Genomic DNA, 22,615 nt, shown 5'->3' with positions numbered 1-22,615 from the left:
TTTTTTTTTTTTTTAAGTTTTACAATCAGATGTGGTTGAGGTGCTTTTCATTAGTCTATATGTGCACCTAATTTTTCCATTACATTATTCTGAGTGTATTGTGTTCTTTGATGAAGAGCAGATTTAGTTTTCAAGTAAACTTTTTAAGGTACTATAATAGATTCTAATTATTTCCAGATTTTTTTTAGGAAGTCTCCATCAGAGGTACTCCAGGAAAAATTGAGTGATGTTATCCCGTAGGATTTCTTTACGTTTTCATAAGTAAAGCTTAGCAGATGTCACTTGCATTTTTCTGTGCCTTATCTGTCAATAAAAAATGTTTTATAAATTGAGAAACTTTCATGTAAAAAAAATAATGTCTCTCAGTATTTAAGTACTTTCTGACTTGAAGCACTGATTAAGCAAATGTATGCTTAATGTATCATTTTTATTTTCAATAAAAACCCAAAAATATATAAGTAACATAAAGTAGAAGTCAGCCTTGCAAGTCTCTTTAGGATCTGTGTATGAAGTTACTAACATGAATTATTTTGTGGTTTTGTTTGCCTTTATTCTTTTTTAAATACTTCATATACTTAAATAAAAAGGGTTCTGGTGACTTCACTGATGTGATCAAGGCCATATAACCCAGGACCTCTAAACACAGCACTTACAAAAGTACCACAACTGAAGAATAATCTTCCTTTTTTAAAATGATTTAGCCTTTGAACTTCTAAATTTTTCATTTTTTCTCCAATTTGATACAGTTTAGTCAGATGGTGCAAAGATAAAGACATACTTTTCTTTTAATTATATTAATCCTAAGATTGAGGTACAAAGACATAGATAAGATGAATATAGAGGCCTACTAAAGAATATTTATTCATAAGTACTCAATATTTAAGGAATTTTTGGTGCTTAAAATAGGAAGATTATAAATTTAAGAAAGCTACAGACGAACTACATTTTTTCAAGCATCTTTGGAAATATGAAATCCTAATTATCATGGTGAAATTATGTCACATTTAATTATTTAGTGACTACCTTTTTATTTTAGCATTGTAATCTTTACTAAAAATTTATTGATACATTCTTCTATTTCTTAGAATCTAGTGTTATCCATGAAACTTGCCTGTTTATGTAGCTGAATTTGAAATCAAGGAAGAATAAAAAGTTGTGGCATGATATTTTAAATTGAATATAATCAAGTGCTAACTATATGTGGTTCAGAAAATTGATCCTGTGAACTAAAAATAAGATTTTCATGGAAGGCTTTAATAAGATGGACTAAAGATGGACCCCTTGAAGTTAATAGACCTTCTACACGGCCTAAGCAGAGAAGGAGATTCAGTCTAAGCAAAGATCTGGCGAGAAATGAACCTGTTAACGTGCTCAGACCAGTGACCAGCCTCATTTGGAGTGCATCAGAAATTAAGTAGCTAGACAGTATATGTATCCGGGTTTATTTGTGATATAGGGAATTACCCATTTCCAGGCAGTATACCTCAAGAGTATTTTCTCATATAAAATATTATAGTATATTGATAGCCTAGAATTGAGATTGATAAGAAATTTCTAACTTGCAAATAGTGTTCAGTAGTTCATGATACCCATACAAGATACAACACTTTCATCCTTGTATAATGATTAGTTCATATCCAACCTGAATTATAAACAGAGAAGGAAAATGATGGATGAACAAAAGTTCTGAGTTCATCTGTGTGAAAATATAAGAGAAGCGACAGTCCTTTTCTCATGTTTGAATTCTCATGATTCTACCAAAATTGGGACAAAAAGAAATTGGTAAGATAATTACCAATTTCTGCAGGATAATGTTTAACAGTGTTATAGTTTCTGTGGCACAGGAGAAGGAATGTAGTATATGCTGATGTAAACAGATTTCCCTGGATACTGACAGACCACCTCCCTGGACTAAAAGCCCTTTCCACACTTGGCTGCAGTGTCCAGCCCTTTCCTGTCTTCCCAGTTATTTTGATTTTTTGTTTTCCCCCATTTTTATTTTTCTATATTCACATTATATAAATTCTTCAGGCACATTACAACAACTTCGAAAAACAGTGAAAACAACAGTATATATTTCGTTGTCCTACCACTTGTATATTCCCTAGCTTTTTGGTGGATTTTTTCTCTTTAATCCTACATATTTCAACATACTTTATTTTATAGTAAGTTATATATAATATCTTATAATAGGTAATTTTCTTTGTCCTCTTTTTCTTCCCTTGCACATTTCCTCATGATCATTTTTTTTTGTGGTTTTGTTGTTGTTGTTTAAATAATTATAGACTCACAGGAAGTTGCAGAAATAGTACACAGAGTCCCATGTACCCTTTCCCCAGCCTTCTCCAATAGCACCATCTTATATAAATGTAATACAGTATCAAGAGTAAGAAATTGATATTGGTACAATACTTTTAACTAGAGTACAGACATTATTCAGCTTTCCCTATTCTTTGTGTTTATTCATTTGTGTGTATATAGATCAATGCTATTTCAATCCTTATATTGATGTAACCATTACCACTATCAAAATACAAAATACAGAATTATTACTATTACTTCATATCTTCCCAATTATTTCAAACTCTTTTCTTTCATGAAGCTTTTCTGGTTTATTATTATATGATTTTAATCACTCCATCCTTCCCTTCAGCATTTGAAGTGCATGTATCTAGATAGTAAATATAGGTACCTGTTTACATGTTTTAATTGGATGCTCTCATAGGTGATAAAGTATGATTTTCTTTATCCATTACATTGGAATTTCTTTCAGAGTAAGCATCATGCCAAGTATTTCCTCCTTATCTGGAGCATTTCATTCAGCCAATGGAGAAAATAAGTATTGTATAGTCTCATCAGTATATTTATTTAACATTAATTGAGATATTTTTGAATTGTAGAATTTTTTAAAACTATCCAAAAAGAAAGACTACTTAAGGATGACAAAGCTTTAGAGTCATTCAAGGTCACATTATGAATGTTATTCATTTCAATTATGCTACAGATTTACACCATAACAAAATTCATTTTATTTTTCTGTTCCCAGTGATGTCTTCCGTTTTGCCTCACTGTGTCATCCACATCTTGCAGTGTCCAGCACTTAGTATAGATATTTATTAATTACTTACTGAGTTAATTCATGAGTAAAAGAAAAACACAGTCCCCAAGATTATTTGATTTATTTATTTTTGTTGTGGCAAACCATATATAACATAAAATGTGCCATTTTAGCCACTTTTAAGTGTACAATTCAGTGGCATTAATTACACTCACAATGTTGTATAACTATCACCATTATTTATTTCCCAGAATTTTCAACATTCCAAACCAAAACTCTGCACCCCCTAGGCAGTAATTCCCCCGATCTCCATTCCCAGACTCTGGTACCTCTAATCCACTTTTTTGTCTCTATGTTTTGCCTATTCTCTATATAGCATATAAAGGGAGTCAAACAATATTTGTCCTTTTCTGTCTGGTTTGTTTCACTTAACATAATGTTTTCAAGGCTCTTCCATGTTGTAACATGTATCGGAACGGAATTCTTTTTTATGGTTCACCAGTATTTCATTTTTTGTACAGTAGCACATTTGGTTTATTCATTAATCTTTTGATGGACCCTGGGTTGTTTCCACCTTCTGAATAATTGCGAATAATGCTGCTATTAACATTCGACAACAAGTATCTACTTGAGTCTCTATTTTCAATTCTTTTAGGCTTATACCATCAGATATAATGTATATAATTGAGTAGAATTGCTGAGTCATTTGGTAATTCTGTGTTTAATTTTTTGAGGAACTGCCAGTTTTCCGTAATGTCTGTATCATTTTACATTTCTATGAGGAATGAACAAGGGTTCCAATTTCTCCATATCCTTTCCAACATTTGTTATTTTCTCTCTCCCTCTATTTTTTTGTTGTTGTTGTTGTTGGTTTTAAAATTATAGCCATTCCTAGTGAGCATGCCTTGTGGTTTTGATTTGCATTTTCTTAATGACTAATAACGTTGAGCATCTTTTCATATACCTGTTCAAGTCCTTTCTCATTTTTAATTGGTTTTTTGTTGTTGTGCTTGAGTTGAAGGTGTTTTCTATTTATTCTGGATATTAAACCCTTATCAAAAATATGATTTGCAAAGATTTTCTTTGATTCTATGGGTTATTTTCATTTGTTGATAGTGTCTTTTGATGCACAAAAGTTTTTACTTTTAACAATGTCCAGTTTATCTATTTTTGTTATTGTTACCTATGTTTTTGGTATCATGTTTTTGAACCCGTGGCCAAATCCAAGCTCATGGAGATTTCCCCTATGTTTTCTTCGAATAGTTTTATGACTTTAGGCCCTAAATTTAGGCCTTTGATCCATTTTGAGTTAATTTTTATATATGGTATGAGATAGGGATCCAACTTCATCCTTTTACAAATGGTTATCCGGTTTTCCCAGCACCATTTGTTGAAGAGACTATTCTTTTCCCATCAAATGGTCTTGGCACTCTTGTTGAAAATCAGTTGAGCACAGATGCCTACGATGATTTTTAATGTAAAAGTAGTCCTCGCAAATTAAAAGAAAAGCAATTTTAGAATAAGTATTACAAGTTTAAATAAAATTTCCTGTTACCTCATAATTTCACTACCCAGGAGTAATAACAATTAGTCATTTAATGTGTACCCTTTCGAATTATATTTCTACACGTAAGTGCAAAATTATTTTTCTTGTTATTAGTATAAGCAAAAATTGCTGTTATAACAGAAATAGTTTATACATTATGTTTTCCAGTTGATAGTGTAGAACAGTGCTGTCCAATCAAAATATAATGTGAGCCACATACAACTTTAAATTTTCTAATAACCACATTTAAAAAGGTAAAGAAATAGGTAAGATTAATTTTAATAATTTTTATTTAACCTAAATATAATTTCAACATGTATGTAATCAATACAAAAATATTTAATGGAATATTTTACATTCCTTTTTTGGTTCTAAGCCTTTCAAATCAGGCATATATTTTATACTTAGAACACGTATCAGGTCACACTAGCCACATTTCAAGAGCTTGTAATAGCTGCACATGACTAGTAGATGCTATATTGGTCAGCACAGCTCTTTCTTCCATATATGAACATCTGTGCTTTTCTTTTTTTAATGTTAATATGGTCTAAAAGTAGAACAGGGTATTCCAGAAGCCCTGAATATTGTAGGTCTTCAAGCAAAGATCAGCTAATTGTGTGTCAAAGATTCTTGCACTGGGTTAAAAAGAACAATTCCTAAGTTTCTCTACAACACTAAAATTCTCATGCTGGCTTATACGCCTATAGCTGCATGATTATTCATGAATAAATGTAAAATATTTTGATATAACTGCACATAGCTCTGCTTCATGATAATGTTGCACACAGTGTCTTAACATTCAAGATTTAAACTGGAAGTTCCTGCTGTTCTTAAATGGTAGCATAGATAAGTGGCATAGAGTAATTTATTATTTTGCCAAGGTGTGAATTGAGATCCTGTGTGCTACGAGCTTGGTATATGAGAGTGTATAAGCCAAGCAGACAACAAAGCCTCACCAGCTCAATGCAACATGGTTGCTCCCTATTTATTCTTGAAAATAAGGCAGTTTTCATAATGATTTCTTGCTTCTGTGTAAGCATGGGTGGTAGCCACAAAATATTGGTACTTAATAGGCCTCACAAAGTACATCTTGAGAAATATTAAATGTCTCTTTTATCTTTAGGTTATCTACGAACGTTTTTTGACAAGCTAAACTTGCACAGTAGTTTAGTAATACCCGGCACTTTTATGATAGTTGTATACAGTTTAGAGCTCTCGATGCTAATGGTATAATTTCCCTTATATTCATATTTTACTGTATCTTATTCTTAAGTTATAAAGTTTTGAGGATCACTCTCTGGTACACCTATTCTTAGCTCTAGAAAAATGACATTCAAAGACCATCATCAAGAGTGATACCAACAGTACTATAAACTTAAGATAAAATAGTTGTACATCAGTCATGACTCAAAGACGTAGTAAGCTCTTAAGAAATGTATTCTGTTATATAAATGTAAATTATATTTTTCATGATAAATCATATAAATTAGAGAAAGACAACCATTGTTATTTCATTGATTATAGACAAGTACAGGATTTTGTTTTATTGGTTTTATTTTTGTTGTTGTTGTTTTGTTTTTTCTGGCTGCACTGCGAGGCTTGCGGGACCTTAGTTCCCCAACCAGGGATTGAACCAGGGCCCCGGAAGTGAAAGCGTGGAGTCCTAACCACTGTACTGCCTAGGAATTCCCGGTTTTAAGTTTTAAAAGTTCTTTTTCTTCAAAACTACATTCTAAAAACCCTATTTTAGCTTTTACTGTTTTCCTACCTACGTAGATCTTAAAATATGAAACATTTCCTCTATTTTCTTATTTAATAAAGTTATCATTTCCTTGATTTCTTCTGATCATTTCTAGTAGCAGGTAATAAGGAAGGAGTATCCTCTAGAACTCAATATAAATGTGTTTGTATGTTGTATATATTCATAGTTATAGAAAATGCTCTGTTTAAAAAATATATTGTGAAACAATCTAAATTATTTTAATCATAAGTACAAACATAAATATATGTGTATGTGTATATATGTTCATAAGAATATTTGTAATAAAAAGCTGTGTTAAATTTATTTATACAATTTAGCCACATACTGAGATCCTGGGAAACCTCATTGTATCTATCTACTCTTCTTTTAGTAATCAACTTGGTATATTTTCATGTTGTGTAATGATTTTTCTATGGCTGACCTTCATATCGATAATCTCTTTGTACTGATCATTGATTATTCATTTCTTACATTCAGTTTTTCCTACAATGCTTTTAGTAAGATGTTCATAAAAATAAGCAATGGAAATGAAAAAAAATCATACTTTGAATACTTGCATATTTTTTTCATTAGTTTTATTTTTTGCATACATTGAAAACACTCATCTCTGTTTTTCTCTCTGCACAGTATTTTTTTACTTCAGTCCTTGTACTTATTAATTTCTCTAACATTGCACAGAATTTATAAGCATGCCAGTTATAATTAGCATTTGTTATAAAATTTTTTGAGGAATATACCTGCTTCTTTTAGTGGCAATTAATGATAAGTAGACATGAAGGATATAGAAAGTAAAAAATAATTCTGGAGTTCCAGAAGACTTAATATCTCAATTTAACCTCCCATTTTTACCTTGAAATATTTTCCATATTTTCAAAGAATCTGAGATGGATTAAGTCTCTGAGGACATTAAGTTAGTTTACTTAATTATACCCAAAACAAAAGGGAATGAGAAGTGTGCACTGAACTGACAGAGAGGAGGAAAAACCAGTGGGGGGAAAAAATTATGTCCTGGGTCTGATATTTCTACTGGGTTATCTAACTGCCATAAAGTGATTGTGAAGAGAACATAGGGATTTCATTGTCATCCTTCTGGAACCTATTTGTCTTCAAAGTGTTTAGTTTCAAAGGATCCTTAACTTGATACCCAATTCTTTGAAAAAGTCCTTCATCTTGAGGCAATGTTATACATCCATGTAGAAAAGTTAAAAAATTGTGACAAAACTGTCTAAAGACTTGGCAGCTGTCTGCAGGCATTCAAACCCAGTTTAGTATGTTTCCCCATGAAGATAAAAATTTGATGCCCACGTTTAATTTACACCTTTTCTTATGGCTGTTCATTTTCTTCAGTAGTGGAGCCAGTGAGTGTGTGTGTGTGTGTGTGTGTGTGTGTGTGTGTCTGTGTGTTTTCTCAAATGGCAGAAGACTTTGGAATGATTTGTAGATAAGACTTTTAAAGATACTTTTTTTCCTGTCATTGCCAAGAAATTGACTTTGTTGAAATGACGATAAGTTATTATTATCCTTTTGTATGCATTCTCATGTATCCATTTGCCTTGTTTTAAGTAATTTCTTTAATTCTACATGTCAGAATTGTTAGGGAGCTAGGACCGTGATTAAAGTTTCCTTTCCCTGTCCATCTATATCCCATTTCTTTTTTCTTTTAATTTTTATTTATTTATTTATTTATTTTATTTTTGGCTGTGTTGGGTCTTCGTTTCTGTGCGAGGGCTTTCTCTAGTTGCAGCAAGCAGGGGCCACTCTTCATCACGGTGCGCGGGCCTTTCACTGTCACGGCCTCTCTTGTTGGGGGCACAGGCTCCAGACGCGCAGGCTCAGTAGTTGTGGCTCATGGGCCTAGTTGCTCCGCGGCATGTGGGATCTTCCCAGACCAGGGCTCGAACCTGTGTCCCCTGCATTGGCAGGCAGATTCTCAACCACTGCGCCACCAGGGAAGCCCTATATCCCATTTCTTAGCTCTCAATGTAGTTTATGCCTCAGCAACCACAGCAGACACTCAGTTCCTCCTGTGTGCTGTGTACTTTTCTTGTCACAAAGTTTTGCGTATCTCCCCTTTCAATATTATACCTAATTATTCTTTTGAAACTTCCAGAATCAGTTACATAGTAATATGCATTTAAGAAATACTTTTTGAAACGCGCGTCAGTGTAAAGGAATATAATAACTGCATAACCTAATTCATTGCTCATATTTTTTTACATGTTCATTATAAGGTAACACTTTCAGTCTTACAAAAATACCATTTATGGGAATAAAATACCATGTCAGAGCTGGAAAGGACTATAGTAATGGCCTTAGTTTAGAGATGTAGACACTTCAATAATTATGATGTAATTATGATGCAATAGTATACTATTTTACAAATGAGTAGAAGGAATTTAAATAATTGAACAATTTGAAGGGAAAAGTACACATCACTTCATAATAACTAAATTGCTCCATGCTGGCAAGTTAGGCACGTTGAGGTTTGTGTGTGTGAGCAGTCTTATTGAGAGGGAGAAATGACCACAGTCAGTGGTTCTCAGCACTGACTCCACATCACAATCACTTGGGAAGCTTTATAATAATACTGATGCCTGGGCCCTACCTATCCTTAGAGACTACTCCAATATGACTGGTGCTTTCTAACAGCATTCCTGCTGATTTTTTTGTTCAGTCAGAATTGAGAACTCACAGATTTAAGTGATACCATAGATTTTGGAGAAATAAATTCAATTCAACAACAAAAATGCATTGAGTACGTACAGTATGCCAGATACTTGCTACTTACTAGATGTGCATAGTTAGATAAAACAAGATCCTTTCTTTTATTAACAAGTTTATGATCTAGTGGGTAGAAATCACTACAAATTATAAATAATTATATTTCAGAGGGAATGTTCCGTGAGTAATAAAAGTTACATTAAGTGCTGAGAAAATAATGATGTAGGCTTGATCCCATTTTCCATTTCCAAAGTTTTAAAATTATTTTTTCTTTACACACTTTACGATTTATTGCTTTGCCAGCATAAATTCTTGTTATAGTATTGCCCTTTTTCATAGGAGTAAGATCAAAAAATTCATCTACAGAATAGCATAGCTGAAAGAGAATATGCCGTTTGTTATACTTTGGTTACTTTTTCCTTCACATTTCATTTTTTTCTTTACACTTATGCATTCTTGTTTACTACCCAATCCTGTATGCCATATTTTGCCAAGAATGTAAAGAGATTAGACTTTTCAACTAAAGATGCCCTCAAAATTGATTATTTGTGCTACTTGTACAACTGTCATTCAGAAATCAGTAAACACGCTTTAAAACCCGCATTCAATCCTAACATTTTCTGAGAGGGAAAATGTACTTTATCTTGTGAGGAACATTTTGTTTTCCCTTTTCCTCTTTCTCATTTAGCATTTTTTAAAGTAGCTGAAAGAAATACACTGTTTTCCTCATTGCCTTATGAGATATATTTAAAATTCGCCATAACAATGAAAAATTAAAATAAATAAGTCTCATGCAAAATTCCAGAAAACAGCTGATGAAAATGCATGTTTAAAATTTCCAGCTTTACTGCTACTTTTACGTCTTAAGTCATTCCTTCTCTAACTCTTCTGTTGAAGCAGCCCCCTGGCATGCAGTGGATGAAAGGGTGATACAAGCTGTAACCCATGCAAGCCACCACAACAGGAACATTCTATGCTCTTATGTTTTAAAATTCGTATTTTACTATATTATTCTTATATTACTTATAATTTTAAATTAAATTATATGGCTTTTTTTTTTTTTTTCCTCCCAGACTCCAGGGAGATGAATATGTATGTCCTAGCACTTAGTATGTCTCCTGCCTGGGACTTTGATCTCATACCACAGTTTGAAAAATAAAAATTTTAAACTTGCTTTCTTAAGGAAAGACAACCGGTAACATTTTTTTGACCTTACAAATTGTTAGTATTAGTTAATGTAGTTAACAGAAATTGACTTGATAAATTGAAATTGTCCAAATTGATTATTGTAGTTGATGAAGAATTTTGAAAATCTTCAAAAACTCAATTATACTCTTTTAACATTAGGTGAAATCTACTTTGGTCCTTACTTAGGTCAAGGCCTGCAAATTTACACTTGTACTCCCAGCCATATCATCTTAAAGCATAACCAGTAGGCTTCTGTGGTAGAGAAGAAAATATTCATGTTTGGCAAGCAAATAACTAGTAGAACCTAGAAAAAAAATACCAGGAAATATAATATTTTATACATAATAATATAAATTTTATACATAAGGATTTTTTCTGTGTTTTCCATCTGATGTCGCTAAACTTCTAGAATTGAACTCTTTTTGCCTTAATGCTGTAGTATAGTCACTGTGCAATTTACATCATCTATTTCTTCTGGTTCTGTGGTTACCACAGACAAATAAAATATGGCTCTTCCTTCAAAGATACAATATCTAAAATCTAATCATATAATGTGCATATAAAACATACAAAAGTGAAGTTGCAGAGACATGGAAAATACTATTAAGTTATCAAGTTTTAAACTCTTATATTAGAAAATTGGCATTTCGGCTTTTGTTGTCTTAAAATCCTGTATCACATAAGTGTTTCATATCTACTTACGTCTGAGGAAATAACAGGACAGTTAGTGGTGACAGAAGAGCAAGATAGACAGAGTCTGTAAAATTTTTTGCTTGGGCTCAGAGGAGGATAGAAAATATCTTCCCTCCCTATGGATGGAGGATGGAAAAAAAGAGAGAGAGAGATCCTTTCTTCTTTTTGTGATTAATAATGCTCTTTCATGTCTCCACAGATAAAGAACCCAGTTAGATTATGCTTCTGTGGGAGTAGAGAAACACTTATGTTCAATTAATTATGAGCATTCTTAATAAGAAAAGTTTAAGAGGTTTTAATACCTGTCATATGGCCTCACATCTCTGATAATACCAAGAGGTGAATTGCATGTGAATTGCAGCTTACCCAATAAATGACCAATAATAGTATTTATTGAGTATTACTTATGTGTCTCATGCTGTAGCTGGTGCTAAAAATTACATATTAAGATTTAAAACCACATTTTATTTCACAAGACCAAGGCAAATAAGACCAGGGAGTTTACACTCTTCTGGAAAAGAATTACACTACAGTTTACAATTGTGTTACTTAAGTCAGGGTCCCTTCCTGAATACCGTGGACTATTTTATAGGTGAACAAGAAAAGAAAAACATCATCTACCCCTAGTTTTACTCTTTTTCTGAAGAAAGAAGTATCCTTATTCCTTTCCAGGACACCCCATTCTTTAATGCCTTCTTCAAGATTTCCCTGTCACCATTTCTCTCTTGTAATCAGTGTTTCTCTGACTCTTTCATTCTCTATGGTCTACAACTGTATTTAAGTCTCTTCGCCCTAAAAACTATGAACCGATTTTTCTCTGAAAAAAGAGATTTTTCTGAAGAAAGAGTTCTGAAGAAAGAGTTGAACTCAAATACAAAGCCTTTCAATTGCATTATATTGTCATTAAAGAAATTTAGGAATTATATTGCCTGCTTCTTCACAAAAACAATTCTGGAAGAAAAAATATATACATTGCAATGCTAGATTTTCATTCAAAATATGTCTTCCGTATTCAAAACCTCTCTATAATCTGATGAAATTAATTATTTCCTTCTTGACAGTCTGTTAGTCTGCATACAAGTCTCTCCTAATTCTTCACAGAAACTGTGTTAGCTTTACAATAGTTCTGTAAACTGTTTCTTAGATCTGTATCCACCTTTTATCTGATTTCTTCCCTTAGAGTCATGTTTTGGGTTGTTCACGTTTGGTTCTTTCCCGCATTTTGAGCACTTGGTGGGTTTGCACTCCTTTGCTCCATTGAACTGAAGCTTGGTCATGTGACTTTGACCAGAAATGTGAGAAGAAGTGACATGTGTTACTTCTGGGCAGAAACTATAAGAGCCAGTGATACTTAAACTTCTTTTCTTTTCCCTCCACTTTGGTTGCCTATAGTGTTCCAGACAATGGTTACATTGTCAGTCTAGCTCCCAAAGTGAGGGTGGTGATGAAGCAGAGCAGAACACAGGCAGTGGACTTGGAAATTGAACAAGAAATCAACCTTTGTCTTTTGAGCCCCTGAGATTTTGGGGCTGTCACAACATTATCTTGTTTCTCCTGTTTGATATAGTCCTCATTTTGGCAGAGCACACCATCAGTAGGTTCTTTTTCTCTCTTCTTGAAAAAAAGTGGATGAAAAATAAATGTTTATGCATGTCTGAAAATGTAACTCTTCTGTCCTCATATTTTATGGATAGTTTGGCTGGGTATAATGTTCTGAGTATTATGTTCCTTGTGCTGTTGAAGGTGTTGTTTTCTTTTCTCCTATCTTCCAGTTTTGCTCTAGAGAAGTCTAGTGTCAGTCTGATTCTTGATTCCTTGTATAAAGATATTTTTTTCCTGTAAGCCTTTTCCTTAACCCTGTTCTAAAATTTTATGATGATGTGCTTTGCTGGGGATGTTATGTCATGTACTTAATTCCTAGGAAATAATTTAAATTACTTTGATAACGTCCTCTCTTCCATGTTCCCTATTCACTCTTTCTACAATTCCTACTCAATGGATATTGGTTTTCATCAGAAGATTCTCCACTTTCCTTATTTCTTTATCTCTCTTCTTATTGTTGCAACTCTTTATCTTTTTGTTCTATTTTCTGGGAGATGTTTTCAACTTTGTTTTTTAAGCTGTCTCTTTTTATGTCTGCAATCCCTTTGCATATCTCAGCTGTGTAATTACGAATTTTTTTTCTGTTGCTTCACTGTCTCTTATTTTCAGGTTTCCTTTTTTGTTGTTGCTGTTATATTTTGTTGTTGTTGTCCCTAGTATCCCTTCTGTACTATTGTCTTGGTATTTGTCTTTCATGTCAGGATGTCAACTCTATGTAATGATTTCAGAAGTATATTAGTAGCTCAGGCACCAGCTCATATGTCAGCTCTAGCACCTGCTCCAGCACCTGTAGAGCTAGAGCCAGTTCTAGCATAAGTTCTAGAGCTACATATAGCTCTGGGACCTGATCCAGCTCCAGAGCTGAAGCCAGTAGCAATACTAGAACTAGAATCAGCTTTAGAACCAGCTATATAACTAGAGCCAGCTCCAGAGATAGAGGTAGTTCCATTATAAACTGTAGCACCAGCTCTAGCAGCAGCTTCAGAGTTAGAGCAAATTCCAGAACGAGTCCTAGCAGCACCTCTGAGCTAGAGCCAGCGCCTGCACTAACTCTTGGATAAAGGTAGATCCAGCTGTAGAGCTAGAGCCAACTCCAGCACTAGCTCTTGTACCAGCTGCTTCTTAGTGCCAGCTCTGGCTTCAGCTCTAGAGCTGGTATCAGCTCCAGATCTAGAGCCATCCTTATCTACAATTCTCACACCAGGCCTGGCACCAGTGCCAGAATTAAAGTCAGTCCCAGAACTGGAGCCAATTCACAACCAGTTCTAGCACTACTGTCTGAGCTAGAGCCAGCTTTGACACCAAATCCAGAGAGAGAGCTAGGGCCAGCAATACACCTAGTGCCAACTTCAGCAACATATCCAGCAGTAGCACCAGAGATAGAGTCTCTCCACAGCTAGAACCAGCTCAGGCATCAGCTCCTGGGCCAGTTCTGCAGCTTGAGCCAGCACCAGCTCTAGTGCCAGCCCCTGGTTCTGGTGCCGACTCTACCACCAGAGCTTTCCTTACCCTCCTCTGGAATGATATCTTTTTTGATTTTTGTACTTTTGTTTTTGTGTTTCATATATTTTGTGGTTTACTATATTTTAATTTTGCAGTTCACATACAATAGAATTTTAACTTCCTAATCATTAAAAAAAAGATATTAGTGATTAAAGGGTCTTGTATTTTTTTATTTTCTTGAGCCAATGTATTATACATGGATTATTTTCTTTTGAATAATGCTATAATATTTTGCATCTGTTCTTAAATTTTTCTAGATCTTTTCTTGTCCCTTTCAACTGCTGCATTTTCTAATCTTAAAATTGTGAATGGTTCCCAAGAATCAGCCTAGTTCTTTCTATCCTCTTTTTGTTTCTTCTTCTTTGGAGACTTTCGCCTAATGCTGTGCCTCAATTAATGCAAAATATATGAGGAGAGTAGTAAGTCATTTTGTTAAAATGTGGGAAAAAGTGTTGTCAACAATTGTTTTTGACAAAAATGATTTGAAAGTTTTAGTAAGTTCAGTAAAATGCAACAAAGATCTTGTCATTTGGATAAAAGTTATGGCAGCTAAAACACAATGGCTTTGCTAAAAACAGAGTCATTTAGGCTTTTATTAGATCATTACTGTCCCCAGACTATCATGTCCCTTTTTCCAAGTTGTTGATTCTCTCTCCTGGGGAAATATAGATTCATGATTTGTTCTTCTAATTCTTCACAAATTTACTTAGAACAGAGAATGTTTACATACTAAGTACCTACTTTTGGGGACCACATTTATTCCCAGCATGTGTGCACAGCTTTAAAAGGGAAAGTGAGCAGGAACAGAGTGAAGGGTTGACATGGAGACTGTGTTTCCTGAAGCTGAATTTGTGGCCAGCACTTAATTAGTGGAAAATCATGGAGGAAAAGTCTATAGATGAGTGGCATGACTGATCAATAAGGATTTTTAATAAAAATATGTTAGGCAAGTATTTATTTATAGTACCATTGAAAGGGATATAATTTTTAATCCAAAAAATTCAATTTGCCAGCTATATTAAAAAGACCAAAAAAATTGAAATCACTAGAATAAATTAATAACCAAAAAATTATTTAAAGCATATTCTAAATATGCCGTAGGAAGATTGTAAAATAAGCAATATTTTACAGTCACAGTGAGCTCTGTCCCTGTGATCTCACTTTCTATCTTAGTCGGTACCACTGGGAATTCAAAAGCACCTTTTTAACTAAGTAATACAGGACTGCTTTTAAAGTTTTGATTTCTTGCAAAATAACATTTGTTAAAAATCTTTTAGAAAGATTTAGAAGTAATATCACGTGGAAGTTATTAGGATCAACATGATCCTTAAACCAGATGTTACTTTTGTTTACATGCTCATTTTTCTTACAGTTGGTTTGCTTTCTCCTTTTAGGAATGGCAAAATTCTATTCAGAAGAATGCAGGACTTGCATTTATTGAACTCATCAATGAAGGAAGGTAATTAATTTTACAATTTTTAGACAACTAGTCAGTGTACATTTTATTCCACCGGGTGACTGCTCTTGCCTACCATCTGTTTCAAAAATGTGTAAGAAAATATATTTTAGTTAAATGATTCATCACACAGGTACTTATACTTTAAAGGAGCAAAGTTTAAAATGTTAAGCATTTTTATTTGGCGGAGGGGAAGCAGGTATGAAATAAAGGGACAGACTTTATAAGATTTTTGTGAGATCTGAGCCACGTCTTACCAAGTAGTAAAGTTGTTTTACATAGATCAAGTGAACCCAATCTGCAGTCCCATCTGCCACTCCATCTGTTTCCAGAGCCGTGTTCAGTGTTTACTTCCTCACTCAGCCCATCTCAGTTCATGTGAAATAGTTTTATTCGACCATGTCATGCTATCTAGTATCCAACTAAAAATGTGAGAGAAGTTTAATATAGGAACTATAAAGGTCTGGTTAGGAATCTATTTATACCATTGTTAAAATGATGCTATGGTAAGATTTTTCACTATGATTTTTCCAATACTTTATTGGCAATGGATACACTAAGACAGATGTAACTGTCACCATTTTGACATGTTCAGCTTCTATCAGCCGAAGACCTGCGTCCTTTACAACTTGAGTTTCTTCTATGATATAGTGTGTTCTTTGGAAAATAATGACTGAAGATTTGGGGTAATCTATTTCTTATTTGAAACCAGATTTAATTAAATTGATAAAGTAATAATGTTACTGTATGTAAACTTTATCAAGAGAGGTGTCATGAAAGAATATTTTATGAGCTATTCTTTGAAACTTAGTTTGTATATGCTATAAAAACCCATTTTGAAAAAAATTAACTTAAATGCAATTTAGTATTTTTGTTCATCAGTGTAGTATATTCTGAGAAATAGCCTTTGTTTTTATAACAATTCATCTTATTGTGTATTTCTCACTTAGATATTTTATGATTGAATTATTTTTAGTCATAATACTATAACTCTAAATATTAAAATAAATTTTTCATTCACTGCCAAGCAAAAGATGCAGGAAAATATTAGTTTTCTTTTATAGCATAAATAATAATTTTAAACATAGTAATACACTCTACTTCTTATAAAACTTTATGGTGAAAAGAATTGATAATAATTATTATCCATCTTCAGGCAATGAAAAAATAGAAAATAAAAACTTTTGCCCAGGTGGCTCATTGTCATATCAGTTGTAGAAATCTCTCACTTCACATACACCCTAGTTTTGCTAATTTGTTTCAACTGTGAAGTAAAAACAAAAATTATGCTATTATCAGTAACTCTGAAGAGTTAACAAATTGAAGCTCCAGCATTTAATATTAAGATTATAGTTATTGTCTTAGAAAAGGAGGAGAGTGAAAATTTTGCTAATAGAGGTTTTTAGCTTTTGAAACTGTTGTTCATTGGTAGTGTTTGGAGTTTATTTTGTTTGGTTTTAGGAAAGGAGTTGGAATTATAGAAAGTAATTATAATATTTTAAAAATTTAATCCATGAAAACCTCAAAATACTCATAATGTTCTTTGTGCCATTCTAGATTTGTGTTTCCATTTTTTATACTAATAGTTCCTCCAATAAAGATGATTTTGGAACAAATATTGAAATATGACTAGCTCTAAATATACAAGAACATCTCATGTATACATTAATACAGCACATGTCTATTCAGCACCTACTATATACCAAAAACTATTATAGGCGCTGGGAATAGAGAAGTGAATGAGACAAACATGGTTCTAAATTTTGGAGGAAAGACAAGCATTAGACTAGCACATACAGTAACACAAGGGTGCTGTGATAGCAGTGTTACAGATACTAATGCAAGCATAAGGCAGAGCACTTAACCTAGTCTGGAGTCTGCACTCAGTGCATGTTGTGTACCAGCCACATAGAGACAGGCAAGGGCCATCCCTTCATGGCAAGGGTCATGCCATGGAGGGGTTTGTAAGCTGTGCTAAGGGTACAGGGCTGTAGTTGAAGAGGTTTGGCATAATCTGCAGAGTGACAAATGGATATCTGGAGCTGCAGACTGGAAGCGAGATACCGATCTGAAGTTTCAGAATCCTTTTGAAGAGAATGGTGTCGTTGAGCAACCAATAGTGGCTATGAGGATGGAAGAAGTGGACAAATTTGAAGTATCTTTTGGAAATTAAATCTATAGAATTGCTGATAGATTGGATGGTAAGAGGAGAAAGAAGGTACTTTGATTTCTGGCTTTAATAGCTGGATGATTTATAGTGCAAGCATAGTTTACTTAGAACAATACAGAAGGAAGGGCATGAATTTGGTGAGAGATATTTTTACTTTCGGTTACACTGAATTTGTAGCGCCTATGAAAGTTCCAAGTGGAAATGTTAAATTGGCATCTTAGAATTTGGGTGTCCAGCTCCAAAGAGACAGCTAATATGGAGATTTAAATTCAAGAGTTCTCAGTTTGCATGAGGTAAATGGGGGATAAGGCTACAGGTGTGATGCTCAGGGGGAGTGTGTGGAGTGAGTGGAAACACGCGGCCAGGCTCTCGTTGCTGTCTCTGCTGGGAATCCTCTTTCCCCACATCTTCACGTGATCGGCTCTTCCCCTCACTGAGGAATCAGCTTAAATGTCACACTCTCAGAGAGGCTCCCCTGACCATCTTATTGTGTTATGAGACTTCCATTACATGACTCTATTTTAACATTCAATAACATCGTCTCAAAATCTTTTCTTGGTTTACATGTCTTCCTGCTGAAATGTACTTCCCTTCAGAACTCGTGTCTTATTCTCGTATTTGCTGATATATCCCTGGTTTCTGGAATAATAATGCCTAGTACCTATTTTGCCATCACAAATATTTGTTGAAGGAATGAAGAAAAGAATGTTGAGTAGAATGTTTGAGAAGGAATGAATAGTCAACAAGAGGATTTTTAAGTCAGGATTAAAGGCACCACTGGAGTCAGTGACAAGAGGGACATGTTGATTTCATTCAAATTTATACTGGTGAATGAATACCTACGTGCTAAAGATGCTGGGTATAGAGCCAGGCCACTGTGCTAATAGAGCTTTCAGTCCGGTGGGAACAACAGTGTTAGGTTAAGTAATTACTGATGTAATAAATGTGCCAAAAGGCAGGTAGAGGATGGGAGCAGATAACTGAGGGAAGTAGGGGGAGTAGGTCGGATGTTTTCAGGTGAGAAGTGAGCGGGAGGTGAGTATAGACAGTAAGTACTTATAACTATAAGAAGGTTGGCCAAGAAGGGGAAAGGGTGGTTGCTGGTGGTGGATAGGGTTTTAATTTCAGGGGGAGGAGAGGAGTAGAAGGAAGGATTTGAGTATTTTAAAATGCTGATGGAAAGAAGCCAATATGGTAGGAAAGAAAGAAGAAAAGTTTCTACTCAGTTAAAAAGAGTACAGTCTCTGAGAGGGGTGAGGCAGAGGGACAGGGGTTAGCCTTTTGTGGATGAGTATTGAGAAGGGATGCAGGCAATTAAATTGGTGGCAGGATTCAGAGAGTTTTTGTAATGATGCCTTCTGTTTTCTCTATAAAGTGGCAGGTAAGGCCATTTTCTGAGAATGAAGGAAATTTGGGGAGGTAGGTGTTATACTTGAGAAGAGTAGAAAATATTGAAAATAGCCAGTGTAGAGAAACTGGGGAGAGAAATGATTAAGGAAACACAGGAGACTTGCCAGTGTTTGGGGGTCCTGATTGAGGATGCTGTCTTTGCTATTGTAGTGTTTTCCCCAGTAGTCCACAGGACAAAGACGATGGGCATTGCTTTAAGACATTCACTTCTCTAACTTTAGTGAAAATAATCTCTTCTCTGAGCACCAACCCCTCCACATCCCTATTCCGGATCAGGTGCCTTCCCATGTTCTCAAACCACCTTCCATTTTCCCCTGTTTTATACTTACCGTACCATAGTGTTAGTGCCTGTTTATTTGTGGTGTATTTTTTATGGCTATTTCCGCAGTGCCTATTATAATATGGAGCATATGTGTATTATTTGTAACAAGTTCAAATACCAGTTCTCCTAATGATAAACTATTAGATTCTAGGCATGTAACATAATCTCCCTCTGACACTGTTTCACATCCTGCCTAGTTTCTCTGAAGGTTGGATGTAATATATGACATTTATTACAACTACAGTAATATAGACACTTTAAAAATGGAAGGTTATTTTGTTATTTTTTGTTACTACATACAGTATATATTCAGAATTTTGCCGACTCCTATCTTTAGTTTGGTCCATTTCCTTTCAATTTAGACCTTCCTCTTTCATAAATTTGAACTGGGAGTTCCAGATTTTTAAAAAAAATCATATTTAGATAGTTCAGATGTAGTTACAGTAAAGACACATTACTCAGTTTATCTGGCTTCTGTTTGTTGATGCCGACTCTATACTAGGCACAAATTAGATTCTTTACATATACTTTTATCCCATTTGCATGGACATACAACATTTTTCTTAACTTTTTCTAATAGTGTAAAATGAAACATACAAAATATTTTCTCTTGGTTGTTAGACTATGTCTTTAATTTTCCTTGTGGGAATGAAGATAAAAATCTTTAAGTGGAAATTGTTATAAATGTTATTCTTACTTAACAGCTACATTCGTGAATATAATTCATCAATCATAGCTGGAGAAAGCAATTGTGCAGTTGTCTACAACTAACAGGACAAAAACAGCTGATGAATGTGCAGCTGAATTAAAGTACTCCCTAGGACAGGCTGAAATTATAAACTGGATCATTTAAAGGAATCTAACAAAGGATCTTTATAATTAAAACAAAGCAAGGTTAATGGGATGTAAAATTGCCTATAATATCTTGGCAATAATAATTGGATTTTAAATTATTAAAATATGAATTGAACTATAAAGCAAATAAGAAAGACTTTTAAATTATAGAACTTGAGTGATCTTTTGAAATAAATTAATCATTTGCCTAAAATAAACCTCTATCACTCTTTTGGAAGCCTATAGGATGTAATTAATGAATATTCATAACAAGCTGGAATGTATTCTTGTTTAGCACTGAATTTGACCTATGATTCACAAGATTCCAATTTTTTGTTTTGTTCTTTAAAATAAGGAAAAATGTATAACCTTGCATTTCTTACGTTTTGAGGAAGAGAAGCGTATCGTATTCAAGTTTAATTATTTAGTGATTATATGGCCCAAATTTGAATATCCTCGTTAATTTAACAAATGCTATTCAATAATTAAACCAATAAGCTTTGGTTTGCTTGAGTTTGTTTCATGTCCTTGATTTGGCAAAAACTGTATTTTAAAAACAAAAACAAAAACAGCACCTTCTAACACTATAAGACACTTTTTTCTTAGAGTTGAGAATCTGATTTAATTTTGAACGAAGAAACCCTGGAAACTCCTGGAAAACAGAAGTTCCCTCTATATTTTTTCATGTAGTACCTAATTTATTCTTTTTTCATACTACTATGTTATTCATTTTACGCATGTAGTAAGTTATTAAACATATTGAGGTTTGCAAACAAATGAGGTAAAAAAAATCTGTGCTTTTACAAAATTAATTGTATAGATCTTAAACAGTATTGCTAATTCATAGACTTAACTTTAGACATTGGTGATGAATAATATATTTACCTGAAACTAAGATAAACAAATCCCATTTAATAATGGCTAGATTTCAAGTAAAAAGGAAATATATTTCAAAATTAGTAATGATATATTTTATTTGAATTGCATTTTTAACCGTGTTTAAGATATATCTGCATATGTATATGTATTGAGATTTTTTTTCCCCTCTGAGAACAACTTTAAATATACTTTCCTTCCAGGCACTATTATTTTAGCTTTGGTGAGAGTTAAATAATATTTCATAAAACATTAATAGTTCTTTGTATTAAAAAAAAAAAAAGGGAAAGGTGCCCTGTTTTTGGCATAGTCATGTCTGTGCCATATTTCTTCCTGTTTCTTATTTCTTGGAGACATAAAGTTTCATTTTTGTTGTTGTCTTTAGCTTACATATTGCAAGCAAATGCCAGCCTAGATTCAAATGATACGTCTTTATTAGAAAACATTGATTTAGTTTCTGTACCCATTCTGACACAACCAGGATCAGCTGGTAACAGAGGAGACTAGAGTTGGCCTTTGCATTTGTGGCTGGTATGTTGTTTAAAGAACAGACACAGGGAGAAGTGAACTACCTGGTTACAGGAGAGTCAATGCTGCCATGAAGATACAGTGTGTGTGGTCAGTCCAAGGATAAACTAAAGGTGAGAGGTAAAGGAATAGAATGAGCAAGCCAGAGTACGGTCATGGCCTGAGCCATTAGTTTTAGTCTAGGAACTCTTCCCAAGGTGCCCAGGGAATTGAAGCATTGATTATAGGCGTATTAGTTTCCATGTTCGTAAAATGAGAACACACAGACAATTTATCTCTCTCAGTTGCTGTGTACAGACCAACATGTGAAAAAACAGAATACTTATTTTATAACGTGATTGAGTCACAGTCCTAGCTGGACCAGGATTAAGAAAAAGTTGTTATTTTCTAATGACCAGAAGCAGTGTAATACCTGTACAGGTATTTCTGAAGTTCTTAACACCTATGTAAATAATTATAATACACCCAGAAAAACAAAACAAAACAAAACTGAATACTTATAAAATACTCACTAAATAGTTTTAGCAGTGATACAAATACATTTTACATCTGGTCTTCAACTCAAAGTAATTTGTAATTGAGAAGTTAGGTATTACATGCACAAAAAATTAAACAGTTCAAAGTGTCATAGACAGTATATAACTAAGTGCAAAAAATTGATATAAAAATTGCATTAGGGCTTCCCTGGTGGCGCAGTGGTTGAGAATCTGCCTGCCAATGCAGGGGACACGGGTTCGAGCCCTGGTCTGGGAAGATCCCACATGCCGCGGAGCAACTGGGCCCGTGAGCCACAACTACTGAGCCTGCGCGTCTGGAGCCTGTGCTCCGCAACAAGAGAGGCCGCGACAGTGAGAGGCCCGCGCACCGCGATGAAGAGTGGCCCCCGCTCGCCGCAACTAGAGAAAGCCCTCGCACAGAAACGAAAACCCAGCACAGCCAAAAATAA

At 34.1% G+C, this 22,615-nt stretch overlaps 1 protein-coding gene across 8 annotated transcripts in view; it reads left to right on the top strand.

The window, feature by feature from the left end:
* Window positions 1-22,615, top strand: part of NBEA (neurobeachin) — a 610,070-nt gene that overhangs the window by 276,274 nt on the left and 311,181 nt on the right. For all 8 annotated transcript variants that reach the window (XM_082435483.1, XM_082435487.1, XM_082435484.1 and 5 more), the window contains one exon: window positions 15,468-15,532. In XM_082435483.1, the coding sequence (XP_082291609.1) occupies window positions 15,468-15,532 (65 nt within the window). The remainder of the gene's footprint in view (window positions 1-15,467; window positions 15,533-22,615) is intronic.

This window comes from Balaenoptera physalus (assembly GCF_965194825.1).
Source record: "Balaenoptera physalus genome assembly, chromosome: 18".
Lineage (NCBI taxonomy): Eukaryota > Metazoa > Chordata > Mammalia > Artiodactyla > Balaenopteridae > Balaenoptera > Balaenoptera physalus.
Note: the sequence above shows the minus strand (reverse complement) of the source record. Positions and strands in the feature narration are given on the sequence as shown.